Genomic DNA, 26,536 nt, shown 5'->3' with positions numbered 1-26,536 from the left:
CATTTAATATGAATTATAGACACAGACTTGCATCACACAGCACAGTCTTTCTCACCACCATTAAGCCTGCACGCAGACACTCCAGTTTCTCTTAAAAGAGGTTTGATGTGCATTACAGGGCATAAATGTCCACCTCTGGCCCCAGGAGCATCAATCAAATGCTCTGAGATGCTTTCAGTATATTGTGAATATAGTAGAGCATGTCTGTGCATGAGCAGTGATGTTTTCCTTTGATCCTTGTGCCTGGATGTCACCCAGAGAGGCAGTGGGGCAGGAGGTGACCTGCCACAGGTACCAGAAGATAGCAGTTTTGACCAATGCAACAGGAAGAGAATAAAAAAGAGTAAAAGGAGCTGCACAGTTGCAGAGAAGGAAAAGACTCTGTTGCCTCAGGTAAGAGTTTGCTGGCGAGTGTGAGATGGTATGTGCTGGAACCATTCACTCAAGATAGCCATGATGTCTATGCTTGACTTTCAGTTTAGCTAAATGCATTTTTTTTAAAACACCGAACATGGATTTAGTCCTGATGAGTAACCAAACAAACCCCCCACACCGAACATGGATTTAGTCCTGATGAGTAACCAAACAAACCCCCCTCATTTGCCTTGCCATAGCACATCCCATTTGGCCTGAACTTGGCCCTGACCTGCTGCTGGAGATGACAACCCTGCTGCATCCAAACCAGGAATGGCTTTCCATTTGTGTCCTGGAGGGAGTCCACTGAGCCAGGGCTCTGGAGCAGGACACCTGGAGAGCTGGGGCTTTCAAACCCAACAAAACTCCCTGCTACTGTCTCTCACACCTACCCTACAAGCCTGGAACAACAAACAGGCAGCCAAATTCTACACTAAGGTCGAATACAAACCTCACCCTGTTCGTATCATGTATTTTCCCTACCCATCATATTTATAATTTATTTTTGCTAAACAATTCCAAGAATCACATCACCCAGAGGAAAGCATATAAACTAAGCAGGCTTAGCTTATTTTTGTTGTGCCCTTTTTCAGGCATTTAAAGGCATTGTGGTTTGGTGACAGATGCTCCTTTAATAACCCTATGATGGGCACTGGATGGATGAATGGGGCTTCATTTGAAATCAGATCCTCGGCTGTGACGGCTGAAGCCACGATCACTCATCTATTCACAACTGGTGTCAACTGCTGTTATTTAAGAGACAGCTGCATCTCTTCACAGGGCCCTGCAGACCGAGGCAGCTCTGCAGTGCTGGTATTCAGAGATTCAGGCTCTCCTCTGTCCTTAGGAACTTCAAGGTGATATTAAAAAGCTGAGGTGTAAGAGGGGGGTTTTCTTTTTCTCTTGCAGCTCTTGGCAGTATCCTGAAGTCCTTTATCACTTCCTCCATCTTAATTTTCTGCATTCTCTGATGACCCAACTCTCTTCAATTTAATGTTCTCCATTAATTATTCTTGCTTTTGAGATCCTCCTTTTATGCTGGGAGTGCAGCAAATGAAATTTACATCAAACTGGCCAAAGGACTCAGGTCTTCAGCAGCGCAGTGATGGAGAAGCTCTTTACTGTAATTGTTGCTTTCAACCTGCCATGATTTGCTGGTGAATAGCAGCATCACCTAAGCTCTGGGCTGTGTGCTGGGATTTCAGAGTATTCTCACTCACACTAGAGCATACCCGGTCCATGGCTCTTCCACACAGCATTACCTTTGGATGCTGACAGCAAGTCAGCTCCAGATTTGATTGGGTCCTGCATTCAGCCTGGCTCTGAGGCTTGGAAAGCCTTGCCTCCCTTCCCTTGTGATGCAGCTTTGTGTCTGGCTCCAGCTGAGTTTTCTGGGAATCAGGAGTTTAGGGAAGCTGGTGCATCCTTCCAGGCTCTCAAGAGGGCAAGATGATAGTGATAGAGAGAGGGGAAAGCCAAGCAGGATCCATCCCATCTACCCTCTCCTACCTGACAACATCCAGTTTGTGGTCCCAGTGGGATATCTCCATAGGAACATTGGCTGAGGGCCTTCTAGCACCTGCCTCCCAGTGCTTAACTGGTGCTTGACAGAATACTCAGTACCCCCAGTACTCAACCTTTTCTGGCTGCAGGGGAGCTGAGCTCTGCAAAGTCTAGAACCTTGATGTCAATCCCACACCAATGCCTCCAGCCTGGCTGCTGGGCACCTCAGCTTGCCAATGCACCCTTTGCCTTTTCTGTTAACTCCTCTGTCCATCTTTTTTCCTCATCTCTATTCTTTTCCAGCACTCTGTTTCTCAATGACTTAAATTCTTTCAGTTGTCTGGATCTGCTTTTCATCTGTTCCCGGGAGTTTCGATGGGGGTCAGCCATCAATTTATATGAAGTTATAAAACATTTTCAGTGCTGGTTTTGAGGCTGCATTCCCAAACTGTTTATATCTTTTCCTGCTCTCCTCTAGAAAAAGACTCAGGCTGTGGCAGATATTTTCCCCCCTGCACTTGTCTGCATCTGAGCTGGACCCTGTTGGTGTGTGCAGCCTGTGAAGCTCAGCTGGAGGAGGGTGCCATGGCATGGCTGCCACACTGACACCCAGCTGTGGAAATGGGAGGATCAGCCAGGCTGCTGTTTGGATGCTGAGCTGATTTTAGCTGCTGCTTGTTCTCCGCAGCTCCTGCAGGAAGCACCTCTGAGGTTTCACTGGAGTGCTGGTGCTCCCTGCCCATGCTGCTTGGAAGGAACTGCTGGTGTGAGCTTGAGCTGGGGGAGAACAGTGTACTTTGGGGGTGCCACCTCTTTGGGAACAGGGAAACCCAAGTGGGGGCAAATTGCTACACATGGTGCTGGATGGCAGCACTGCTGGTATGCCCTTTGAGCTAAAAATCTCAAGGCCAAACTGTTGTGAGAGATAATTAGTTGTCACAGCCAACAGGCTCTATGACACATAATCCCCTCAGAAGCTGGCATCTGTTTAACCAGCAGAAATGAGAGTACTTTGGAGGCTGTGGAGTGAGAGCTCAGCTCCCCCTTCCACGTCATCGGTGCTGGCATCAGAGCTCTTCCATTTCCCAGCTCCAGGGTTTGCATGCTGGAGTTGAAGCATATCTGAAATGACACATCAGCTCTTACTTGCAGTCTGCCTTGACCCAGGTTTGCAGGGGTTAAAAAAAGCTGAAGGAAGGTTAGAAGGTTTGTGAGTATGTGAGAAACCCTCTAGCATTTCTGTTCCTGAGCTGAGTGGCTCCATTACTGCTTATATCTTTTATTTTAAATGCTTTGTTTTGAAGCAGATTGCAGGTTCCTGAGTCACTCTGTATACCATGCTCAGGGAGGCGAAACCCAACTATTTTATGCTGTTAAAAGCAAGATGCAGAGGAAATGGCAATTCCCAAATACAGGGAGAGTTGATCATTGAACGGAGGCTAAGAAAGGCAGGAGCTCTATACAGGCTAGTTGACAGTGAATAGCTATACAGAGTAGTGTTGCCCTTTCATTTGCTGTCTCCAAAAGCATCTGGTAGCAGCACTGTTGGAGCCAGAGACACTGCATGGAGGAAAGGAACTTTTGTCCAGATGTCCCACGGGTGTGGCTCAGTGGCAGCAGCCTACGTGCAGCACATGCACAGGGACCACCTCCTCAGGCTCTTGGCTACCACGGGAACCTTCTCCCAGGACTTGGCCTATGCCAAGCTCCACTGGCTGCTTTCTTGGATGAAGAAGTGCAGCTGAGGTGCAGGCTGCGGTCAAGGCTGGATATCTGCGGCAAAACTTACACAGATGGACATTCATGTCTATTGAGCTTAATGGCTCAATAGACAGTTAAATGTCTGTTGGCTCAATAGATGGTTAAATAACTGTTGGGTTTTTCTTGCCTTGAGGGTGACACCTTGGCAGTCTTTTTGCATCATCCAGCTGTCCCTGTGCACACCCAAGGTGCTCACACCATGCTGATGCCATGCTCACATCCTCAGTGCTCAACGAGCTGTGGTACAGCTGCAGCCACAGCTGGGTCCTGGTCTGGGGCAGATCTGCAGGGAGTAGGAGTTGGAGCTTCAGCTCCAGGAGCAAGCCTGGAGACAGCAGCATCTTCCCAGTGGTTCCTCTATCCCAGCTGTCCTGAGTTCTGGCCATGTCTCCTCTGTGAAGGAAAGGCCATGTGTGTGTGGGATACCCCAGCCTCGATTTGTTGGCTTGTGTTGTATTTGATGAGGAAGCAGATCCCCATTTGTCAACACATGCAGCTGAGTCACTGCTGGGCTATTTTGGACTCTGTGTACTGAGGCACTCAAGGGGCAGCTCCAACACTGTGTCCTGGCAAATGCTGAGTTTTTAATCAAGGTTGTCATGAGCAAGCTCCATCTCATCTAAATCTAAATGATTATGTAAAGATGGCTCTATCTGAGCACTCCTTCCTCGCTCATGGATGGAAGGCTGCCTGTACCTGATCTTATCTTCCACCTTATCTTCTTCTTTCAATGATGCACACACAATTCAATGTGTATTTAGCATTAAAACCATGTAATATTTAGTGGCTGTAGAATAAGGGTATAGAGGATAAGCACTGGATTTAGGGAGTGTCAGTAGTGGCTCTACAACAGCAAAATAAACTCTGTAGCAAGAAACTCCTGTAGTTATCTCCTAACAGAGAGCAAAACCATATGGGCACTGCTGCCTGAAGGTGTAACACAGTTTGGTTTGGCTGCCCAGAGCAGCTGGTGCTGGGCAAGTGCCCAGAGGTCATGGAACCACAATGTTTTTTCAGAAGACCCTATATCCAGTCAGATCTGCTGCTATATTTGAGAGAAAGGGGAAAATCAAGCATAGCCCACTCTCAGAATCCAGCACCAATCCAGCACACATAGAGGTGATGTCACAGGTGTCTTAAATAATCGTCAATTAGGAAAAGCTTGAAATGTTGCCAAGAAGAGGCATGGTATCCCTTCAAGAATCAATCCTGTCTGAGGGCAGAGACTTTGCAGAGCCCTCCTCTCCCCCTAGCAAAAGCCAGAAGTGTGGTACACACTGTTCCTGAGGTGTTTCCATGTGGGTTATGGCAGGCAGGGAAAAGACCTTAGGGAATGAGTAACTCATCTGAGAGCAAGAACATTGGTGCTTTGTCAGTCCAGCCTAGAGAAGGAAGGTCTTGGGAATTTGCTCCTGAACTTTGGGTAATGTGTTTAGTGTTTCTGGCTGTGCTCCTCCATCAGCCAGTCCTGCCTCCATGGCAATCATATGAATTACATGGCAAGCCCTGCTATCTTGCTGCTGCTCCTAATGATAAATCTCATCTCACATCCAACCAAATGAGACACCAGCATGAAAACTCCCCAACTTCCTTCCCCTAACTTAATCCAACCAGTGAGATGTCACTTCTGGTCCTGCTTCTTGCAGGCTGCTAGCAGCTGGAGTGCTGGTCACCAGGCTCAGGGATTACTGGGGTTACTTTCCTGAAAGAACCTTGCTGGATGCTATGGGTTTTCATTACTCATCTCTGGGGAGTGAGGAGGATGATCCCTGCTATTAAAGGAAGGTGCCAAATCTTGACAAAAAAGATGCTGCGCTGTGATGCATTTTTAATGGTTTTGGCCCTGCACTGAAGCAAGGCTGTACAGGGCTTGTACATCAAGATCAACTTGACAAGTTGATATTAATACTAATGATAGGCAGGAGGAATGAATAAAAGCAGGTTGGCGTTTAGCTGTCCTAGTTAGACTTGCAGTTTTCCAAGGCATGACTGGATCCAGAATAATTTTTAGCATCACATGTGGATGAGCAGAGTCACTAAATAGCAGCTGTGTAACAAAGGTACTTGAGGACATGAGGGGGCTTCAGGTGCAAGTGCTGGCTGGCTTTGCTCACAGGTGGTTGGCTCTGGCCAGGTCTCTGCTCCTTACTGCTAGAATTAAAGGTCACTGTGTTATAATTTGAGTTTGTGATCACAGAGCTGGGGGTGAGGTGGGTTTTGGAGGAAAAGCAAGCATGAGAAACTTCCACAGAAAGGATTTTTGAGGGGCCCTGGGAAAGGAGATGTGGGCTTATCTTTCTGCATTGAAGTTTGAAAATTGGATGGGATGTAAGAGGGAATGAAAAAGATATTTTTTGACATATCAGAACCCTTAGAAAAGAGAAAAACAATGTCTGGGTCAGATCAATGACTCACCTAGCTTAGCTAGTGTCCAAGAGCAGATGTTAAGAGAAAAGTACGAATAGAGGGCAAGCATGCAGTATTCAGCTTTCCCAGCCTCCAGGAGTTCATATGGAGAACAGAGTTTCAAAGAGAAGTGTGATATCTTTATATTTATTACCCCTCAATGACTTTTCTTCCAGAAATTTGCCTAGGCACTTTTTGCAGCAAATAACAACCACATCTGCAGCAAGGAATTTCCAAGCTCAGCTACCCTGTCTGTGAACAAACTGCCTTTTTCCGGTTTTTAAACTGCCATGTCAGAGTTTAACTTTGTTAATTTTTGAATGGGAACAGCTGTCCTCTCTCTTCTCCCTATTTCCCACTTGTTTCTCTGTAGACATCTCTGAGACCTCCACAACATCCACTGTGCAGCAACTTTGGAGCCCTTTGTCACATAGAAAGGGGTTTTCCTCACGTCCCACATCCTTTCTGAGATGGAGAAAGGAGGGAGCCATAGCTGCCTTGTTCTACAAGTGACCATCTGTTTTATGGTCACTCCACCTGATGCTATTTGGAGAACCAGGCTGTGTAACACCAGGCCCCTGGGCTGCTACACAGGGCAGATATGGTGACCACAGTCCACCAGCAGTGCTGTGGTGCCTTTTAGCAGTGTCCTCATCTGGGCAATGATACTGTTTTATATAAAATCTGTGATTCAAACTGTTGTTTAGCATGGAGCTGCTGACCACAAGGCACCTTTGTTTTATAAGCAGAGGATTTTGACAGGGGCTGGCTGTGTCTGTGCAGGGGCCCTGTGTAAGCCCAGGATGACGCATGGCTCAGGCTGTGCCAGGTCTTCTCTCCTGGTGGCCCTGCACACAGGTGTCCTCTCGCAGCAGGGCAGCCGCAGGCACTGATCGAACTTCGGCTGAAGCAGAGGAAAGCTCAAAGCTCCAGCCTTGCTCCTGCTTTACGTAAGGCTCTGCTTCCTTCTGACATCCAGCTCTGAAGGACAGTAGCTGAGCTGGAAAAGGGATGAGGAATGGTGGGATTTGGAACCCTGGAAGTGAGCAGGATCTGTGCCTAAACCTTTATGCAACAGAGTCAGTGGGTTTGAAGCTTTCTTAATTTGCTCCAGGACTGCTGTTATAAGCTGGCTGACAGTGGAGCTGATGGTTTTCTATACTGTAAAAAGAAGAAAGGAAAGAAAAGGAGGGCCTAAAAATAAGCCCCAGGGAGTTTGGGATAATGAAGGGCTTGTTCTGAAAAGGAGTCTTGCTCAGAGAATGCAGGCCCTGTGCTGCAGCAGGGCTCCTTGTGCATTCGCAAGCATCTGCTGAGCCCAAACAGGGGAGAGACATCAACTAACCCAGTTTGCTGCATGCACAGGCTCCAGTGAGCACACCAGCACAGGCAAGAAGGATTGCTTGTCCCAGTGCTCCTTGCATTAGATAGCAAACATTCAATTTGGCCCCAAGGCCAAACGAGCTAATTACTCAGAATTACTCCAGCCCTGGAAAGCAGACAGCTGGGACCACAGATGAAACCAGTCCCACAGACTTTAACCTTTTGATCAGCCGCTGGCCAGAGATATTCATCGGGGTGTGCACAAAGCCTGGGACATCTATTTACACACTTGTTGGTGAAGTAGCATTAGCATGGCCATTTCTAAGCGGGAAGAAAAGAATTAGATATAGCTGCAGTGTTTTGTAGTGCTTGGTGACTGTCTGCAGCAGGGATAGCACTGGTGAGGGATTTAGATCTAATGCTGCAAAGGAAAGCATCACTTAATGACATCTGTGTTCTCATATCAGGTAGCTGGAGGATGCCCTTGGCTGTATGATGGTGCAGTTACAAGGAGTGGGGTAGGTCTGTCAGGAGCTGACTTCAATCAGGGGCTCCATTTATCCACTCACCCTGCTGAGGAAGATGCATTGCTGGTGATGGAGTGGGAATCATATCTCTGGATTTTCTCATCTGTCCATTTTCCTGATCTATTAGCAAGCTATGGGGATTTCTGCTTTCAAATGACATTTAAGCATCCCTGCCAAAAACCATGGGTACCAAAATTAGCCAGTGCTTTGCCATGAGCAGATGTGACTCATAGGTAGCAAAAGCAAAACCTGGAAATTTTACCCCTGGCTGCACGCTAAAAATATCTTAGTTATCCCAGACATAGGTAGATCTCTCGGGCGTGTAAAATCTGTGCTACGCAAATGGACTTTCTGGTCCTTCTCAGCAGCTGTCAGGCTGAGGCTCCTTCGAGAACAGCTTTGCTTGTGGTATTGCAGCATTTTGGTTTCAATCCAGGCCGGATCCAGAAGCAGAGACACGTAAGGGAAAATTCATGGAGTTTCTCATCCCTTTAGAAAATGTTCAACTGAATTGTTGTCAGAAGATTGTTTATATCTTTGATATATATCAAAACAGCTCGATTGTTCTCACCAGGAACGGCTGTCACCTGCTGGCCCCTCATTTTTCCTTTCTCCCTCTCTTATTGGCACAAGCAACCTCAGATGTCTATTACTACAGTCTTCTGTCACCACACACCCACTCCTGGGATTAGGCCCCTGCAGTCCTCCAGACAAGGGTTTGGGTTGCTCCCAGGCCTCTGTAGGAGTAGGCTGATCCCTGTGCTCAGCTCAAGATGCATCAGGGGCATTTGCATGACAAAACAGATTTGGGATACTCTGTATGGGACAGCCTAGCCACAAAGTTGCTGTGGTTTTGTGGGAGATGAGCTGAGGACACCATCTCAGAGGCATGTCCCTCCACAGGGCTGGGAAAAGCTGTCTGCACTTGAGCTTGTGCAGACTTTTGTCTGTGCTCTGGGGACCTGTCCCCACCAGAAGCAACCTCTGCTGCCTGCCCACGGACCTGTCAGTGACCACATCTCTTGGGAGCAAGCCATGGGCCAAGGTGCTGCAGTAAGCCAGCTGGGCGGAGCAGGAGTTCCTCCCTGCTTGTGGGAGAAGTTTGAATTGACCCAGGAGCACTTCCCTTCCAGTGGGAGGATGGAGTTGGGCCAGAGAAACATTAGGTCTGGAAAACATCAGTTCTTCCAGACATGGTGGGCTTTATTCCCAATAAATGCCTTTGGTGTACTTCCTCTTGGCTGCAGGAGGGGAGGAGAGCACCTCGAGCAGATGGCTGGTGAGCAAAGCATCGCCCCTGCTCCCTGCTGCACCTCAGCTCTTGCTGAGCAGGATTGATGTGTCCTCCCAGCCTCCCACTGGAGCAGGGAAATGCTGTTAATCACACTTGCTTTAGGAGGAATAGAAGTATTAAGGGAATAGATGATTTGTCTGAGGATATGATGGAAAGGCTGTGGTGGCACTTGAAAATCACTTTGGGTTCCCTAAAATGCAGTCAGAAGCTTTGACCACCAGAACTTTCCATATGGAGTTTTATAAACCTCAATCAATATTCTTCCATGATTTTAATAGAGATTTTGCCCACTTAGGAGCAGGTACTGCAAGGCCAGTAGAAACTGAATGTATTTTACTAAGGCCCACTACAAGAAATAAATATATTCCCAACATAAAGAGCAGCTGATAAAATGGTGTTACAATTGATGATTAAATCACAACTTAACCCAAGAATTTGAATGGAGATAAATAAATGCTTTCTTCTTTTTTTTTTTTTTGGCGAACAAACAAGGCTGAAAATGTATGTTGTCATGTACCTTTCTGCTCTATCCAATATAATTTCATGCATTCCCTTATGGATTTTGATGAGTTCTGTAGATCAATGACACAGCACTTAAACACAAGCTAAGCAGTAATTACAGATGCATGCAAGATTTATTCATCTGGTGGCACTGGACCAGCTGATGGAAGGATCAGCCGTATCCAATCAATGTTTGAAGCTTCTCAAAATACAGAGGTTTTTTTGGCTCCTACTGCCAAGTGAAAATAGAAATAACCTCCTGGATCACACGAATGCCTCCTTAGGTCCATACAGGGTAAGACTGCAGGATTGATCTGGGTCATATCTGCACTGTTGCTTGTCCCTTGCCTCTGCATCCCCATAAATATTTTTCTTGTGGGGTCTTCTTCACATGCTCACTGCATGACCCACTTGTCTTTAGGGCTGAAGACTGGACTGATGAGATTTAAGGCATAAGTAAGGAAGAAGAAGAAGCAGCATTGCAGAGAAAAGGGCCATGGAGCAGGCATGCCCCATGTGCCCAGGCCTGGCATGCACAGGCAGGGACGCACTGTGATTTGTCTCACTGTGGTACGAGGGGAACACCTGGGGGACCACAGCCTAAACCAGAGGAGCATAATGTGGCCCTGCTGTTTTGGGAACACGTGTCGGGGAGGCAGGGTAGCATGTGTAAAGAAAGAAACTGGATTTTGTCCAATTTTTCTTCAGGCTTTCCCTGTTGATGTGAGTTATCTGTTTATACAGGAGGTTTGCCTTCCATGCAGCAAAGCTGCTTGCTCCCCACTGTCACCATGGGATGCCCTGGCAAGCCAGGGAGTCCCACACTGTGGTGACCTTTGCTGAGACTCCAGAGAGGGTGCTAATCCTATACCTTGCACTGCCAGCCCTGGGTGCAGCTGGGACTGGATGGAGACTGTGGATCAGGAGATTCAGCTCTTTATCATGTGTGGGGGAAGAGACTCTTCCATCCCCATGTGTGGTCCCCTGGGCAGGGTATAGATAGTTGAGCTCTTGGGCAGAAAAATGTGCAGCCTTTTTTCCTGCATTTGTTTGTAACTTCTGCATTTGTGTAATTTCTTTGTTTATGCATTTTTGTTCAACAAGAAGGTCCTCTGGGGATTTCTTCACGTGAAATTGCTGCTTTAAAATTAGTTTAATTTGAGCAAAGGTTTTTGCCTGGACTCCATTATCAATTCCCAGCTCTCAGCATCTGCTAACTAGCATCAGCTACCTCTGTCTCTTTCTTTCTCCTATTCCTGCCCTTAGCATATTTGGCATCACTGTGTAGTGCACTGGTGCAGTATTTCTCATGTTGGGGACTGCAAGACCATGGATCTGTTTAACTGCAAATGTTTAAACTGACATTAATGATGCTCAGTAGGATGTACTGGCTGGTGTTTTCCTGAAGGAGGATTTGGAAATGGTTCTTATGCTATTGCCAAACCTTACATACCAACAGCAATACTGAGGGACTGGGAAATTCTGATCTATATCACTAAAAGTGCTGTAAAAGTCTCAGAGCTACAGTGACGACTCACATGGTGTTTCATAGACCAGGCTTGCAGTTCTAAAGCACTAAATTTCTTTTCAGTCCTGGTGTTCCCAGCAAACCTGCTGCTCAGCACTGGGGTGACAGTGTAGCCCACCAAGGAAGAGGTTATAATGACACAAAGTGCATTGTAAATCCTCAGCAAATGACTTGGACTAACCACCAAAACCAGAGCTGACACTTCCTTGGTGTCCATGGAGCAGTTTGTGCCTGGCTTCCCTCTCCCCTGTATCTCCTCCTTCCCCTCCCAGCAGCATGGAGTAGGTGCTGCCTAAAATCTAGGCTCAGAATAATTTCTTCTCTTTTTTCCCTAATTAATTCAATCTCCAGAGTCTCAGGGTGCCCAGGAACCTTTGAGGAGGTCCCTTCTCAAGGCACTCAAACTTTCAAATGCATTAAAGGTATTGAAGGTGGGGAAGTTGTAAACATGTGGACTTTGGCACAAGGATGGGTGTTCGCTTTGCTGTTCTCCAGCCTCCTTCTGCTGTCATGAACAAGCTAAGAAACCCTGCCCTGAGCCTGTGCTCCCAAGCAGAGCAGACCCTGCAGGAGTGCCCTGAGAGCCTGAGATGGGCAGGGGGAGAGGCAGGTTGGGGGGGTTCCAGGGCTTTCTGGGGGGACTGAGAATACAGAAGTTTTGGGTTTGGATCTGTGCGATATGCCAGTGGTCTGAAGGCAAGGAACATAGATGGGGAAGATGAAGCAATAGTTCATAGACCATCTCTGTTATTTTTACTGCAATTGTGTAAAAGGTGTGGATGAACAGACTAATATGAACCTAGCACTAGCTAGTCCCAACTAGTGTGTGGCATGGGCAAGAAGACGAAAATACAGGAAAAGGTCCAAAATCTGTCTGCAGTGTGTTAGGCCCTCTGTACTGATGGGGCTCATGCCCAGCCTGTATGGTAGAGTGGCATGTGAGCAGTGCCCTGGCAGCATCACATTTGTCTGCCTTCGGTTCTGCTGCCCAAATCAACAAGAGCCTCATCTCTGAGTGCTGTGGGGAAAACCAGGTACAAACAAACCCCTTCAGGTTTCCAAGAGAGGGAGGAGGCAGGCAGGCCACCCCTGGCACTGACCCAGCCTGGGAGTGCCGGGGTCCACAGGGCTGTATGAAATCCCAAAGGAAAAGCACAGCCCCCCTGCCGCCCGCACAGCTTGTGCCTAAATGCCCCTGGTTAAGGCTTCTCCCAAGACACTCCCTTTACACACCACACACAGGGCACTGGCCATGGCCAAGCACGAGTCCATGCTGCTCAGACCTGGAGAAAGGACCCCATATTTCCCCTCTTCCCACCCAAAATGGCCTGGATAAGCAAGAACACAAAGTGCTGTTTGCTCCAGGGCTAATTAGAGCTCTTGTATCCATTAGTCTGTGAACGAATCAGTGCCCTTAGTTCCAGAGCCCACAGAACCGTCCCGGCCCGGTGCTGGGACGCTGCTCCCCCGGGGCCCCGCAGCCGCCCTGCCCCGCTGTGCCCGCCCGGCCCCGCCGGCTCCTCACAAGGTTTGCTACATGCTTGGTTTTTTCCCCTTCATTCTTGCTCTCTGAAGCCCCTCAAGGCTGGATATTAGATGGGCTATTTGCTTAAGGAAATAAAAAAGGGCTTTCCAGCTCTCCTGTTCACAGACAAAAGGCTTTAAAGTACAAGCCAGAGGGTTTAGGAAGCATAACATAAAAACAATTTTCCAATGGTTCTCTTAATATATTTTGAAAAACAGGAAGTTTTAGCTAAGCTTGTGATTGATTTTGGATTTAACTCCTAACCTTAAAGTTGGATTTTGGATAAAACTCCTAACCTGAGGATGGGGATGCTGCATTCTTCTAGCGGGAAGGGTGAGTGTGTGTGCACTGTCTGGTCCCCAGGAGGAGGTGGGGAGAGTGAGTGGCAGCAGCTGCACAACTCTAGCAGTCACTCAAAAGCTCCAAAAGCTACTGCACCGTGGGGCCTGATGAATTGCACCACTCTGACACAGTGGTGTCAGAGCCCTGAGCAGGGCATGGGATGGGGAATGGGATGATCCAAGGAGGAATCAGAAACTGTGAAGGAAGATAACTGCATCTTGAGCACACAGGGTTGATCCTGCTTGGCACAGGGCTTGTCCTAGGCTCAAGTGGCTCCTCCTGGGCTGTTCCCCCCATGGCTGGTGCAGGCAGCTCTGCCCCAGAGTTCCCAATGTGCTGCAGCAAAGTCCTTTTTCAACTATTCCTTACAAACTAGGATGATTTCTGGGAAAGGACATGGGAAGGGGGGGCACACAGGCAGATGTGCAGCATCTCACCACTGCTGGCTGCAGACCTGTGTGGAAGGCAGCTTGCTCCATCGTGGAGCCTGGCTACAAAGAAATCCCTGCATTCCTGCCATGCTTTGCCATTTAAGGATTTCAAAAGGATAGCAAATACATCGGGAAACCACATGCCACCGCCACGCTCACCTCCCAGCCTCACAGATGGTGCCAGACCTGACGCCAGCCGTGTGAAGAGCCTCGGCATGGTGGTCTCCTGACAGATTTTCCTGCAGACACACTGCAGAATCAGGAGGCTGAGAGCAGCAGGATGGTCCCCACGTGGTCACACACGTTGCTGGGGGACAGGGCTCAGAGCCCCTGGTGTGCAGAGCCGGGTGCTGACTAGCTGGCATAAAGCAGGAATCACGCACATGGGGGGACAAATGCCTCCCTAGAGCTATCCAATTCCCTAAGGAGCTTCTAGGAGCAATAGTTACCTTGAGAACCTCTCTGGTGCACCCCTCAGGGGGTGCCCCATCTCCTACTCTCAGCCTGTGTGAGTGATGCTGTTTGTCTTGCAGGGCAGGGTGTGATGGTGGAGCTGGGGGTACGTCAAACCTCAGGGTGCAGAAAGGGAGAGGGAAGCTTGGATTCCTTGGCTTTGCAGGGGAGGAGGAGCAGGGGCTTCGAGTTCCCAGGAGAATCTGGACTCCCTGGCTGTGAAGCTGCATCCCAGCATTGCCACGCCCTGGTGTGATGAGGAGGTTGGGGTGAAAGGTAGGAGACAGTGAGGGGCTCACTTTAGGGTGTGAGTGCTGCCTGTGGAAGGGCAGAGCTGGTGGGAGAGGGAGGCTGCAGCCATCAATAGGGGCAGCAGTGAAAAAACAAAATGAACGGAACAAAAAAACCCAACCTCAACCCTTGGTGGCAGCCTGCCAGCTCCAGCTGGTTTCATAAGGACATTTCAGCCTAAAAATACACAAATACTCAGCCAAAAAAAGTCAAATCTTTCTGCGCCAAATCTGTCACCCACAGCCCTTCACAAGGCAGGAAGAAATTCCTGTTGGGTCTGTCAGTTGGAGATGAGAACAGATTATCCGGGGTTCAGGACTGTGGTTCAGCAGGTTTCCTTGGGGGGATGCCCTGTGCTGTGTTTATAGATGGTGCTGCCTGCTCCTCACCACTAAGCAAAATGTGAAAAGAGAAGAGATCATTTCCAAGTTCTTGCAGTGTCTCCTCCTCCAGGCTGCATGAACTACCTCAGCTCCTACCCTTTTGGCGTGAGCTTTGCCAAAATGGGGACAGTACTCATCTGATGAGCCCATTTAATTGTGTCTCATTAAATACCAATTTACTTACTCAAGGTGTCAAGATTTTACTAATCCCAGACCAAACACAACACAGTTACGATGCAACACAGAATGAAAAATGGCAGGGAGGTGGCAGGTACTGCTGTGGCTTTGTGCTTGAGGAATGACTACTGGTGTAGCTTCTCTGCTCCTCCTTGCAGGGCAGTCTGTATCTCCTGTGTCTCTTCAGAGCTGTACCCCAAAAGAGGGTGGGTCTGGTGGAGCTCTGCCTCTGCCCTGGGGTCTGAGAGGGCTCAAGTGGGATGGGCACTATAATGAGATCCAGTGTCTTTTGAGGGGGCTGTGTTATGCAGAGTCCTGCAGACCTCTGCCTGTGAATTTTCTGCCAAAGAAGTTCAATCCTTCTGCTTTCCTGTCAGAGTTTGGTGGGATAGGAAGGTGACTTAACACATTCTGTCAAGATAATTTGATGTGCTCTCCACTCTGCTTTGGGCCAACAGAGGCAGCCCCTGGAGAGTTTGTACCCAATTTTGGTGAAATTGGGTGTTCCAGATGGATGAAGACGGAGGGGAGATGCTGGAAAACATCCAGCTGATTTAAAACACAATGCCTTTCCTATTGTGCTCTTCCTCCACCTCACACTCAGCCCTAGGTGAAGCCATATAATGACAGCAATTCCTTAATTTATCAGGATAATTACGAAACCTAAGACCTCTACCAAGCCCAAGCCCTGCAAGACTGTAACAAGGCTGAAGATCAGATTGCCCGTGTCTCCCTCACCTTGCACTGACAAGAAACAGCCCCACTCCAGAGCCAGAACCAGCACCAGCACCCCCAGACATTGCAGAGCTGCTCCTCCCTAGAAGTAGATTTGCATCTCATTTGTGGGAATGGAGCAAGGTTGGTGATTCCAGTCAACCAGCTCTGGTCTTTATGGACTGTTTTGCTTTTCTTGTTTAAGGGGGAACCTGATTATTCAGAGCTGGTGGGCATATTTACTTACTGGGGTAAATTAAATCATAAATTCAGACAAATGTACCTACCTCTACACTTGTGATGTATTTTTCCTTTTTTGCTTTATTGGGCTCCAAGACACAAAGGTGCATTGTTCAATAAGCAGTGCAATGCAAGTCATCCCAATTAATTGGATTGTTCCATTTATGCTGCTACTGCCTCCAATTAAATGCAAGGGAGCGCAAGTGACAGGCACGAGTAAAATGGGTGTACAGAAAACCATATTCTAATGCAAAAGCTGTGATGAGGAAATGGAATATTAGGAATAGGAATATTAATCCAAAACCATGACCTATAATTTTTCTTTCTTCAGTCTGAGCGTGCCAGAAACAATTGCAGCTCATTAAAATGGATCATGTCCTGACAGTCATGCATAATGACCAAGTCCCACAAGTCCCATGGTTTAAATGTTTGCCTTGCTGGTGAAGCCAGCAAGGTAAATGTTTAGATCATGGGACTTGTGGGACATGGACATTATCATAGAGCTCCATGGTCTTGCATTACTAGACATAGGAAACTGCAGCAAATCTCGAAGACCCTTTCTCTTTTAAACCCAGTGTCATCAGAGAAATAGTGAAGGGAAAAAGAACAAACCCAAGAGTGCCAGTGTGGGTTGGACCTCTGGAGTCCATTTGGTCCATCCCCCCATTCAAAGCAGGACCAACTTCAAAGTTAAATTCAGTTTGAAAGTTAGCTCAGGTGGCTCAGTGTTGAGAACTTCCAAGGATGGAGATTTTACAGCCTCTCTGGGCAGTCTGTTCCAATGCTGCTTTGTCAGAGCTCAATCTGGAAGCCATTCACCACATCACAACAACATCTGGCTCTACTTTCCTAACTGCTTTTTTGATGCAAAGTGTGTGTTGGCACGTGGGATGCAGTAAGAATCAGTAGGGAAGGTGATAGCATCGTGCAAAGACAATTCTTTTGCAAGGAAAATAGATCAGAAAACAGTCCCACACAAGATGGGGTGAGAAGGAAGGCATTGCAGTATTTTATTCTGAGTCTGGTGCCGTTTTTCTGTAAGGCACTGACAGACCAATTCTTGAAGATGAAAAAACCAAAATGTTGTCCAGTTTGGGTTTGGTATTTGGCACAGACTTGAGATGTCAGTGCTGTGGTTAGCTGTGCTAGAGCAACAAACACAATTGCATCTCTTTCTCCACTGAGAAGTGAGGTCTGTATCCCTCTTCAGAGGCATCTCTCTCCCCCTTGGCTCCTGATGGAGGGAGCCAAAGGCAACAAGCTTCCTAGCCCTGACACCTCTGATATGTGTGAAGATGGATGGGTTGAATGCAGGCCTAAAATATTTTACATTTTCACGGTAGTTTCACAGCCCTGGCATTATCAAATGATCTTTCAAAGTACTTGGAAGCAGGAAGAGAAGAACTTGAGATAGGTTCTGGCTTTTTGTGTCTGTGTACTTGCAAACTGTCTCTGCCTACACATCTTGCAGGGCCTGTTCCTGTTTGGAGATGCACAAGGAAAATTAGTGCTCGTGTGGATGCTCTGTCTGCTCCATTTCCCCCCTGAAGTTTGGAGGCTGTTCAAAGCTGGTCCCCATCACTGGGTGTTTAAGATCAGACTTGCCCTATGTGCACTCCACTGACCAGCCTGGTTAGGAACTCGAGGCTAGGAAACACAAGGCAATTTTAAAATCTGAACAAAAGTACGAGATTAAGGAAACCAGCTGGAAACCTCTGTTTTGCTGATTTTGAAAGCAAAATGTGGGTCACAGATGTGCGTCTATAGACAGAAACTGGCTGGAGAAGAAAAAGACATCAGCATTGCCCAGACTCTTTGATGATCAGAGGTAGGTTTAGCTCCTAGGCATAGAGACAAGAAAGGAAGAGGAGACTAAGTAGGAATAAAAACATAATCAAGATATTAGGAATGTGGAACTCAACCCACCCGTAAATTTGCCTTAGGGAACTACAAAAAAATGCACTAACAAAAAAAAGATGAAACCAATTTCTACGTCTTACTCTCTTCCCTTGTCTTGCCTTCCTTATGGTTTTGCTTTATGCAGTCCAAGACAGAGGGGGTCCATTACAGAGCCTTCCCTCTTCCTCAGTCATGTATTTTCTTTGCAAAAGTGCTGTTTTCTACTGCTCCTTTGCAGCAGCTATGAAATCCTTGCTAAGGACTGGCTGACTTTAGAGGCCAAAAAGAAACAAAGCTTTGCAGGAAATCCATACTGTCTGCATGTATCAGAGGCTAGAAAGCAATGTGCTCTGGCCCATCTGGCTCCACAAGGGAGCTAATATTCACTTCTTGTTTAGTCTAACACAAAAAAGTAAACTTATTTTCAGTGAAATTGGTGACAGACTGGTAAGAGCCATGCTTTTGACCCTTGCAGGCTATTGATTAGCCTGTGACTTGGTCTCCCAGGGGCTGCAACAGAAGGCCTGTTGTTCCAGCCATTTAAAAAAACCTCAAGGTAAAGCACTGGAAGAACAATTAAAGACAACAGCAGCACTAACTCAGAGAAATCCAGGTGGTGGTTCCTTAGAAATAGCCAAGCAGCAGGGGGAGCGTCATTCTGAAAGCATTCAGGGCACTTGGCAGGTGGTTTCTGGGGTGAAGGGAAGTGCCTGGAACACTCCTGAAGGTCTCACCTGTGCTGGCCACAACACGACCTGGTCACTTGGTGCCTTCAGTTTTTGTGGCATGTGCTGAACAGCCATGGGGCACAATCTCCAACTCCTGCAGGAAACATCCCTTCTGCCAGCAAAATGCCAGTCCCTAAGGCTTAACACCAAGAGAAGCCTGAAATGCAATGCTAGTGCAGCTCACTGATTGTCACTGTTTTTCAGACTTTGGGGAACTTAGAATTCAGTTCTTGTCTGGAATTTATTTTTCTCAGCCCTAATGAAAACACTTTTTGTAGTTGTTAGTGTTTGAAATTGAGTATCAGTGTCAATAAAAACACGCCTTTTCCCAGGGTGGAGAAAAAAATATAAAACTGTCTCAAATCTTCCACTCATGCAAAAGTAAACAACCCCAAAGCATTGAATTAAATAAAATATATGCCTCTTTTCATTGGGGGTCTACTGGGCGTGAATAAGTGCCAACTGAGCTCTCACTTGCACCACCATCTCCTGTGATGGCATCAGGGCCTAGAGGTGGAAGGATGTTTTGGCACCCTGCCATGTGACTGCATCTTCACTCCCAGCGGGGGAACCACCAGAGGCTCCTGAATGCCAGCAGGGCTGTAAATGAGAAGGACTTTGTTATCTCCAGCTTCCCCATCCAACCTAGCCCAGAGAAAAAATGTGTCCAGCCACAGCACAACTCACAGAGCAGCTAAGGAGAGAGGCATCACAGCACTGCCCTGGCATGGAGGGTCATCCATCCTCATCTGGATGCAAGAGATTTTGTCAGAGATACCAGAATTCATTTGGCGGGGCTGCAACCCCTAGATTGCAATTGCTGTGAACACTACAGCACAGAGACTCTTCAGCTGATGTCTAGAAACTGCTTTTGGTTTCTGAGCTCTTGCTGATGAATTGCACAGCAGCTGGTCATACTGGGAAGGCTCTGCTTATTATTTTCAACTGCTATCTTGCATGGAAGGAAAATCAAAATACTTTCCTTAAGGTAATTGGCTCTAAAACAATTGAAGGTTTTTCAACAAAGTTGTAATGCAATTAGGACCGGCATTTTAGGTAATTTATGTCTCTAAAGGTATCTTTATGCCATCATACCCTTATTTTGTGGGAAAAAAAAAAGAAAAAAAGAAAAAGAAAAAGCTGTTGGCAGGAGAAAGCTTATTTTGCTATTACACGCAATGAAATACAGATCAAACCAGCATCCACCTAGTACTGATTAAAAGGCAGCAGAATGCCAGGATCATCTCTGAGGTGTGATCATGGCTGGGTAAGATGCTATGTCACCAACCACACATCTGCAGGTTTCCCATTCAGTTTTCCATCAATGCCAAATGATGTGTCATCATTTGCCTTCTGCTGCAGCACCTCAAGAGCTGCTCTCCCCAGCTGCCCTGCCAGCTTGGATGGGAGCAGCTGGTACAGCTGGGAGCAGCAGGCCCACCACACAGAACAAAACCAGCAGCCACACCAGTGCCTGGGTTGTGTTTTGATAGATATCCAGAACACCCCAAGCGGAGATGCCAAACAATCCAAACACAATAACAACTCCAGAAGTGCATGTGAACTTGTTGATACGGGATATTGTGACAGTCAAGAGCATGGACATAGCATTGCCTGACACCATTGGGAAGCTTCTGTTTCCCTGATTACCAAAAGTCCAAGGGTACCACTAGGGAAGTGAACGCTCTCTGTCTGGTCCTTATGTTTATACTTAACCACCTTTGAATGACTCTTTCCCAAGATACAGTCCAGGGCCAGGGACATTTTGCCTGTCTGCAACAGATGCTGTGATTGAAATGATGGGATGAAAACCAAAGCAGGTGATCACACCCTCCTCTTCTCAATCAGATAGACAAAGGAGCCATCTGCTGTGCCCACAGGTTGATCTGCCTATATTCGCTAGATCCATGTTTGCAAAAATCTACCTTGAGACATTTGGGAGCAATTTGGGAACCTGCCCTTGGGGTCACAGACCTGACCCCAGACTGGCCAAAAGGGGACATGAATGTCCTGCCTGATCCTTTGTGCCTTGCAGTGGCCTGTGACACAACACACATCCAAAACTGCAAGCAGAGACATGTTCAATTCCACTGCTATGAGGTCATTCACTTCAGTTAAAACTTCAACAAATCCAAATGCAGCTTCTTAACATGCAAGGCTAAGGACAGGGATACTCACTATTGGGCTGAGTCGTTAAGTTGATATTCCCGGGACCGGTTGAAGCATTCTTGGATCCCAGAGTCTGCCCAGAGCCTCATCATAGCTGACAGAAGCTCTGGAGAGAAGGGCTCTGTGTCCTCCATCCGACTTACAACATCGCAAACCATCTTGGCATCAGCCTGCAGAGGAAAGAAACAACAGCTCACACAGATGCTTAAGGCAGAATTTGGAGCCAGAGATTTCAGAAACCATTCCCCAAACCATCAGGAGTAAGCAGGCTGTGTTTCTTGGGATGGGGCTTTAGCATCCACACTATGTGATCCAGCTGAAAGGGCAAAAGGAGTATGGAGGAAGGAAATCACAAGGAAAAAGATTTTTTGTGCAATCCACCTCATACCAACAAGTATTCCTATTCAACAGACAAAGCAGTCTGCACTGCACATGTGTGGAATTTCATAGGAACAAATAGGAATTCATACATGTACAAGGCTATTTAAAATTGTTAGTGCCTTGCTTTAACTGAAAGTGGAAACTTGATGAAGTGGGGGCTTTGTATCAGAAAGAACAGCAGAAAGACTCCAGAAACAATTTTTTCCAGATGCTGGTTTATTGCTTTCCCTAAATTCTTGTTCTTTGCTGTAAGCCCCTGCTACAAGGGCTAATTCACATTAATGCAGACCACCTTGGCTGGCTGCGGTGCTCTGTGACTCAGAGGGAGAGGAATCTCCCACAACAGAGCATGGCAGTGAGGGCAGAGCCAGCTGGCCATGTTCAGGTGGAGTCTTTTTTGGTGAGATTCACTGGGACAGCAATTTTTCCTGGAGGATAGTGCTCTGACACAACTTGGGTCCGGAAGATGTCTCAGATTTAGGATGGGAACGTCTAGACAGCCCTGGAATAGCTGAGTTCAGCCTTCCTGTAACAGTCCACACTGGCTGATACTTCACTTGTTTGTGAAGCAGGACACTCAAATTCATGAAACCCTCTACTTGCTTTGTAAGAAGTAAATGTCCCACAGCACCCACAGACTCCTGAAACCCTTGGCATGTTGACTAATCTGCAGAGTTTTTCTTTCATTGCTTTGAAAATCTCATATTTCTACTAGCTGAAACAAACCCAATTATTATTGCTATAATTAACTGGAAAGGAGGAGCTCCTGTTCCTTGTGTGTGTGCAGCAAACTCGTAAAGACAACCTTCTTGTTTTACTCTCTTGTCTCTTGTGTGCTAGACTGAACCCATTCTTGGCCAAATGCAGGTGGAAATCTTTGCCTTCCAGGGTGTTAAGCCAGCAAGTGCAGACCAAAAACAAATCTCAAGAGGGGAATGCAGGCTCTGCTCATGCTTTGCTGAGAACAATTAGAAGTGCCATCATTGAGGAGCACCACAATAACCTTATTGTACGGATGGGAATGACAAATGTATGACAGGGTCTGCATGGTCAGGATCAAAACTCTGTAGCCTCTTTGTTGAACACCGAAACTGTGGAAAAATTGCAGGGCACCAAACTGAAAGCACTGGAGACTGAAGCTGCTGGAGATTTCAGTGCTCAATGAAAGAGCCTCAAGTGCCCTGAAGATCCAGCCTTTATGGGGTGAAGAAATCTCAGTACTGTATGTCTCAGTTTGTATCCCATAAAACTTAATGGGGTGGGCTCTATGCTTTGAAGCCTTTATGAACATAAAATCTTTCTCACAGAGCACTTAACTTCATATTTCCATGCCCAGGAATCCTCCCAGTCCTCTGTACAGACTGCTCATTTTGGAGAAAAAGTATTGGTGACTCACACCTCAAAGCCAAGACAAACGAAGAACCTTGAAGAGTTCAGTTAATTTCAAAAGCTTGTTTTCTGCCCTGGAGTGCTTTGTGAGCTGAGTGAATATTCATAAATCATCCGTATGGTTTGCCTGCCCTGCTGGAGCTGCAGTTCTGCTCTTTTCACAGACTCTAAATGACATAAAACCAGCTAATGGCTGTGATCTGCCTTGGCCCCAGTACTTGTGTATGTGTGATGCAGGAAAAGCATCCATGCTTCCTTTCAGGTAGAAGGATGTCTTTGTATGTTATCTTGACTGCTGGAATGGGTTATAGGTATAAGTCACAGATCTGTCCATCTGCCTGCAATGGCAAAGCACATTTGAAGCTCTTCAGCTGTCATGGAAATGGTCTGAGCTTCTTCTGAGTTTTGTGGACTTAACTGCAGGCTTCCCTTGGTAAAACATCAGAGGCAATAGCACAGTCATCATATTTTCTGTGCTGGGAAATAGCTGCATCACCTTTTCAAAGACTGAGACTTGTGGCAGTTCCCTGTAAGCCCCAGCACAGGGGGGTTTTGAGCAGAAGACAGATGAACAGCAATGACAAGGCAGAATGGGAGTGACCAGGCACAGACATTTCTGGCTGTGGTTATCTGTGAGTCTTTTGGGCCAGAAGTGGGGCTGAGCACCTAGGGCAGGAAATTATTTTGGTACATGCTCCTCTGCAGTAACTGGAGGTCCCTTCTGGGGACAGGAGAAGCTGTCCTCCCACAGCATGGACACCTGCTTCAGGGCAGACTGAGAGTCAGCAGGCTGAAATAGGGGAAGAACTCGAAGGAAAGTTTATTGCTTCTGCTGAACAGTAATAACAATGTTACAGACTTAGTTTTATCTGCTGAGTGAACCGCTGAACTCTTGGTTTTACAGATCCAGAAAAAGCATGTGCAATGAGCACTTTTAAAAATACCCCTTCCCCCTGCCAAGGTTGAAGTCCCTCTGTCAAGGAGCATGGGGCCATCCAGGAGTTCAGGCATTTGTTAGATGATTTAATGAGCAATTAAGGATCCAAGAAGAGAAGATACCCCTTTCTTTTCTCACTCTCCAAGCTGTGTCTCAAGCTGGGAATGACATTAAAATCTCCAACTCCCCCTGGGCCCAGCAGGTAGATTTTTAAATACTGCCTGATTGACTTTTCCCTGCCTGCCTCCCCTGGGTCTGCTGCTCCTGCTTTTCCCGAGGTGAGAGGAGCTGAGCCTCCTGCCACGCTCTGCCTCTGTACTGCAGCCAGCAATTAAATAAAGGAAAACAAAACAGGCCAACCAGCCCCCCACTCCCCTGCCTTGCAGTTCCCATCCGACAGGGCTGTTGTTAATGAACATCACGGTGGTATTTCAGCTACCTCGGGAGCTAAAAATAGGCAGTGCTTAGCCCCTGGGATTGCTGGAAGGAGCTACAAAATGGTGCAGGGCTCATTCCATCACTGCTGCCTCTGCCATTCCCAGCTGCTCTGTCTTCTGTCTCCTCAGAACAAGACATCTGGGAGGGTAAGAGGTCAGGCTGGTCTCCTTCATGCTGGTTCTTACCCAGCACGAGCATCCTAGCTTATCTCTGCAGCATTCCGACAGGTCCTGCTGCCACTCCCCACGGTAGCAGGCGAAACCCTAACACCTGAGCTGAATGCCTTCGGGCTGCTCATTATGGAGAATGGGATTTGACACTTTGTCATTCCTGAATGCTGATTCCATCCACCTACAGCAGAATTAAAGCTGGCTGGCCATGGCCTGGGGAGACAGCTGAGCTTAGAGACTGTGGTAAGGTGAAATTACACATCCAGGCTTTAGACATCGAGCCAAGACACCAAAATAGCCTTTACTAAAGAACAGACCTCCGCTCTGGCTGGGGAATGCTGAAGACTCTCTAAGGCTAGGGCAGGGTCTGAAATCCACAGGCAGATGTGAGCAAGAAGCTTGTAAACACAGTGGGAAGTTGGCATATGTCATTCCTAACCCCACAGGGCCTACCTGTGCACCAGACTTCTGGTATAAATCCAGTTCAAAAGTTATATCCCTAACCTGGATATAACTGCAGTTTCTTAATTGGCTCCCATATGTCACTGTCACCAAGCTCACAGCCTGTGCTCAGCATACAAAATTGTGACTTCCCTTGCAGCAGCCACACAACCCAATTAGTGTGTTACCTGGCTGGAAGGGAGAGGGGCCCCTCCCTGCAGTCTGACACTACTGGCAGTTGCCTTTGTCTATGCAAGCAAGCTATTTTCCATCACACTGATACAGACCACCCCTAATTACTTGCTCCTCACCACCATCCATGACTGGTACCCACGAAGATACCAGCAAAAGCTGCACTACAAAGGTACCAGCAAAGCTACTGCTGCCCTGGCTGCTGTAGAGTAGGACCCAGGTGCCCATCTCTGATTATCCCAGGGCAAATCCTGGCTCTGATCCTTTGAAGTTGCCTGGAGACTGACTAGGAGAGTTTTTTTAATTTTTTTTTTTTTTTTTCCAAAAGGAATAGTTTTCTGGAAGGGGAAATATAAGGGAGAGGCAAAATCTTGCGTGAAGCTGTGTGGTACAAATCTGCTAAACCTTACAGAGTTGTGCTGTGTTACAGCCAATGGAGGCATGAGCTGGTGTGCCACACTGTACTGTCCTTTGCTTTTGGTGAACTAAATCCCAGTAAATATCAATAGTTTTTGCTATTATTTACTTTGATTAATGATACTTGTCACTTAGCCTATCTCAAAGGTAAATCCCGGGGCAATTTTGTGTGGTGGCTGGTTGTACCAGGAGCTGCTTCTCAGAACATTTCAGAAAATCCATGCAGTGGGGGAAAAGATAAGCACTTCAATTTGGCTGGTGGTACAAGGCAAATCAGCACAGTACCAGTCATCAGCAAGCAATCTCGTGAAAATAGTAGTGGCCATCATGAGTCATGAACCTGGAGGTAATCAAACTGATGTCTAGAGACCATCCAGCATCCAAAAAGGACAGGAAGGACCAGATCCTGACCTCAGTGCACAGCAGTATGTGCCTCTGCTGCTCCAGGGAGAAATGATGTCCTGTAACTTCATGGAGAACGTGTCTCATAAACTGAAAACCCAAAAACCTCCCCCTTCTCCTTAAAGACTGTCTCAGAAATATGGACTCCACTTCCCAGCACAGTGTTTCAGCCTGAATAAATCCTGGAAACAAAGCATGGCTGGTGAATATGTCTTTTCCAGACACATCCAGGCCCCAGCTCCAAGTCCATAGAAGTTTTTGTAGACACTGAATAAATAGCTACACGTATGACTCTCCCCCTCACTCTCCCTCTCGTTCTCACACATCTGTGTTGTAGAGCTGACCTCTCAATCTGTGGAAGTCTGTCTGGCATTAAGCAGCTGCTTAATAGTGCATCGTGGGAGAGACAACTTTCCTCCTGCACCCTTCCATCTCCCCTCAGAACATTTAATTGAGGCCTCCCACATCAGCTTGGCATTTGGCTTGCTGAGAGATGCTGGAAGGCACTGAGCAGGTAAAAATCTATCCAGTGGCCTATTAATATCTATCTCTTTGAAGATTACCTTAAGGTGGGCACCCAAACTTCCCCTCTTCACTCTCATTAGCTGGAGGTGGAAATGCAAAACTCTGGACACAAATCCCAGTGGTCTGAGAAAGGGGTTTAAACAAAAGCTCAGTGTAGTGCTCTCCAACAGTTTGCATTACACAGCAAAGCTAAGCCTAAAACTTTAAGTTTGAGATGACTGGCTTTCCACAGAGTCACCGTAGCCATCTACTCTCGTGTACACCTCTCACAAAAAGCTTGGCTGACTTGGATATACAGTGCTGAAGGGCTGCTGTCTGTCGGGGAGCAGACAGACTCTTGTGTACAGAAAACATAACCAGACAGCCACAGTGACATGCAGATCTTCTTGTGAGCTTGTGCTGTCCAGCTGGCAATTGGTACAGCCCTGGTTTTCATGTCCTTCTGGATCCAAGATGGCACCATCACCTCTGACTATCTTGGCCAAACAGTTCTGTGTGTCTGGGAAGTGGTCTAGGATAGACACGGCCTGAAACCTTGTTATAGCTGTTTTTTCTGTCTGCTGCTTCCTGTTTGGACACACATTGAGCAGGACTGATACTGCAGATGATGATGTTTCTTACAGCTGGCCAACTGC

At 47.2% G+C, this 26,536-nt stretch overlaps 1 protein-coding gene across 2 annotated transcripts in view; it reads right to left on the bottom strand.

Annotated features, from left to right (window-relative positions):
• The window catches only part of GNAO1 (G protein subunit alpha o1), a 139,905-nt gene that overhangs the window by 26,808 nt on the left and 86,561 nt on the right, over window positions 1-26,536 (bottom strand). For both annotated transcript variants that reach the window (XM_021535225.2, XM_021535224.3), the window contains exon 4: window positions 20,619-20,779. In XM_021535225.2, coding sequence (XP_021390900.1) covers window positions 20,619-20,779 — 161 coding nt within the window. The remainder of the gene's footprint in view (window positions 1-20,618; window positions 20,780-26,536) is intronic.

Source organism: Lonchura striata, chromosome 13 (assembly GCF_046129695.1).
Source record: "Lonchura striata isolate bLonStr1 chromosome 13, bLonStr1.mat, whole genome shotgun sequence".
Classification (NCBI taxonomy): domain Eukaryota; kingdom Metazoa; phylum Chordata; class Aves; order Passeriformes; family Estrildidae; genus Lonchura; species Lonchura striata.
This window is presented reverse-complemented; position numbering and strand designations above follow the sequence as displayed.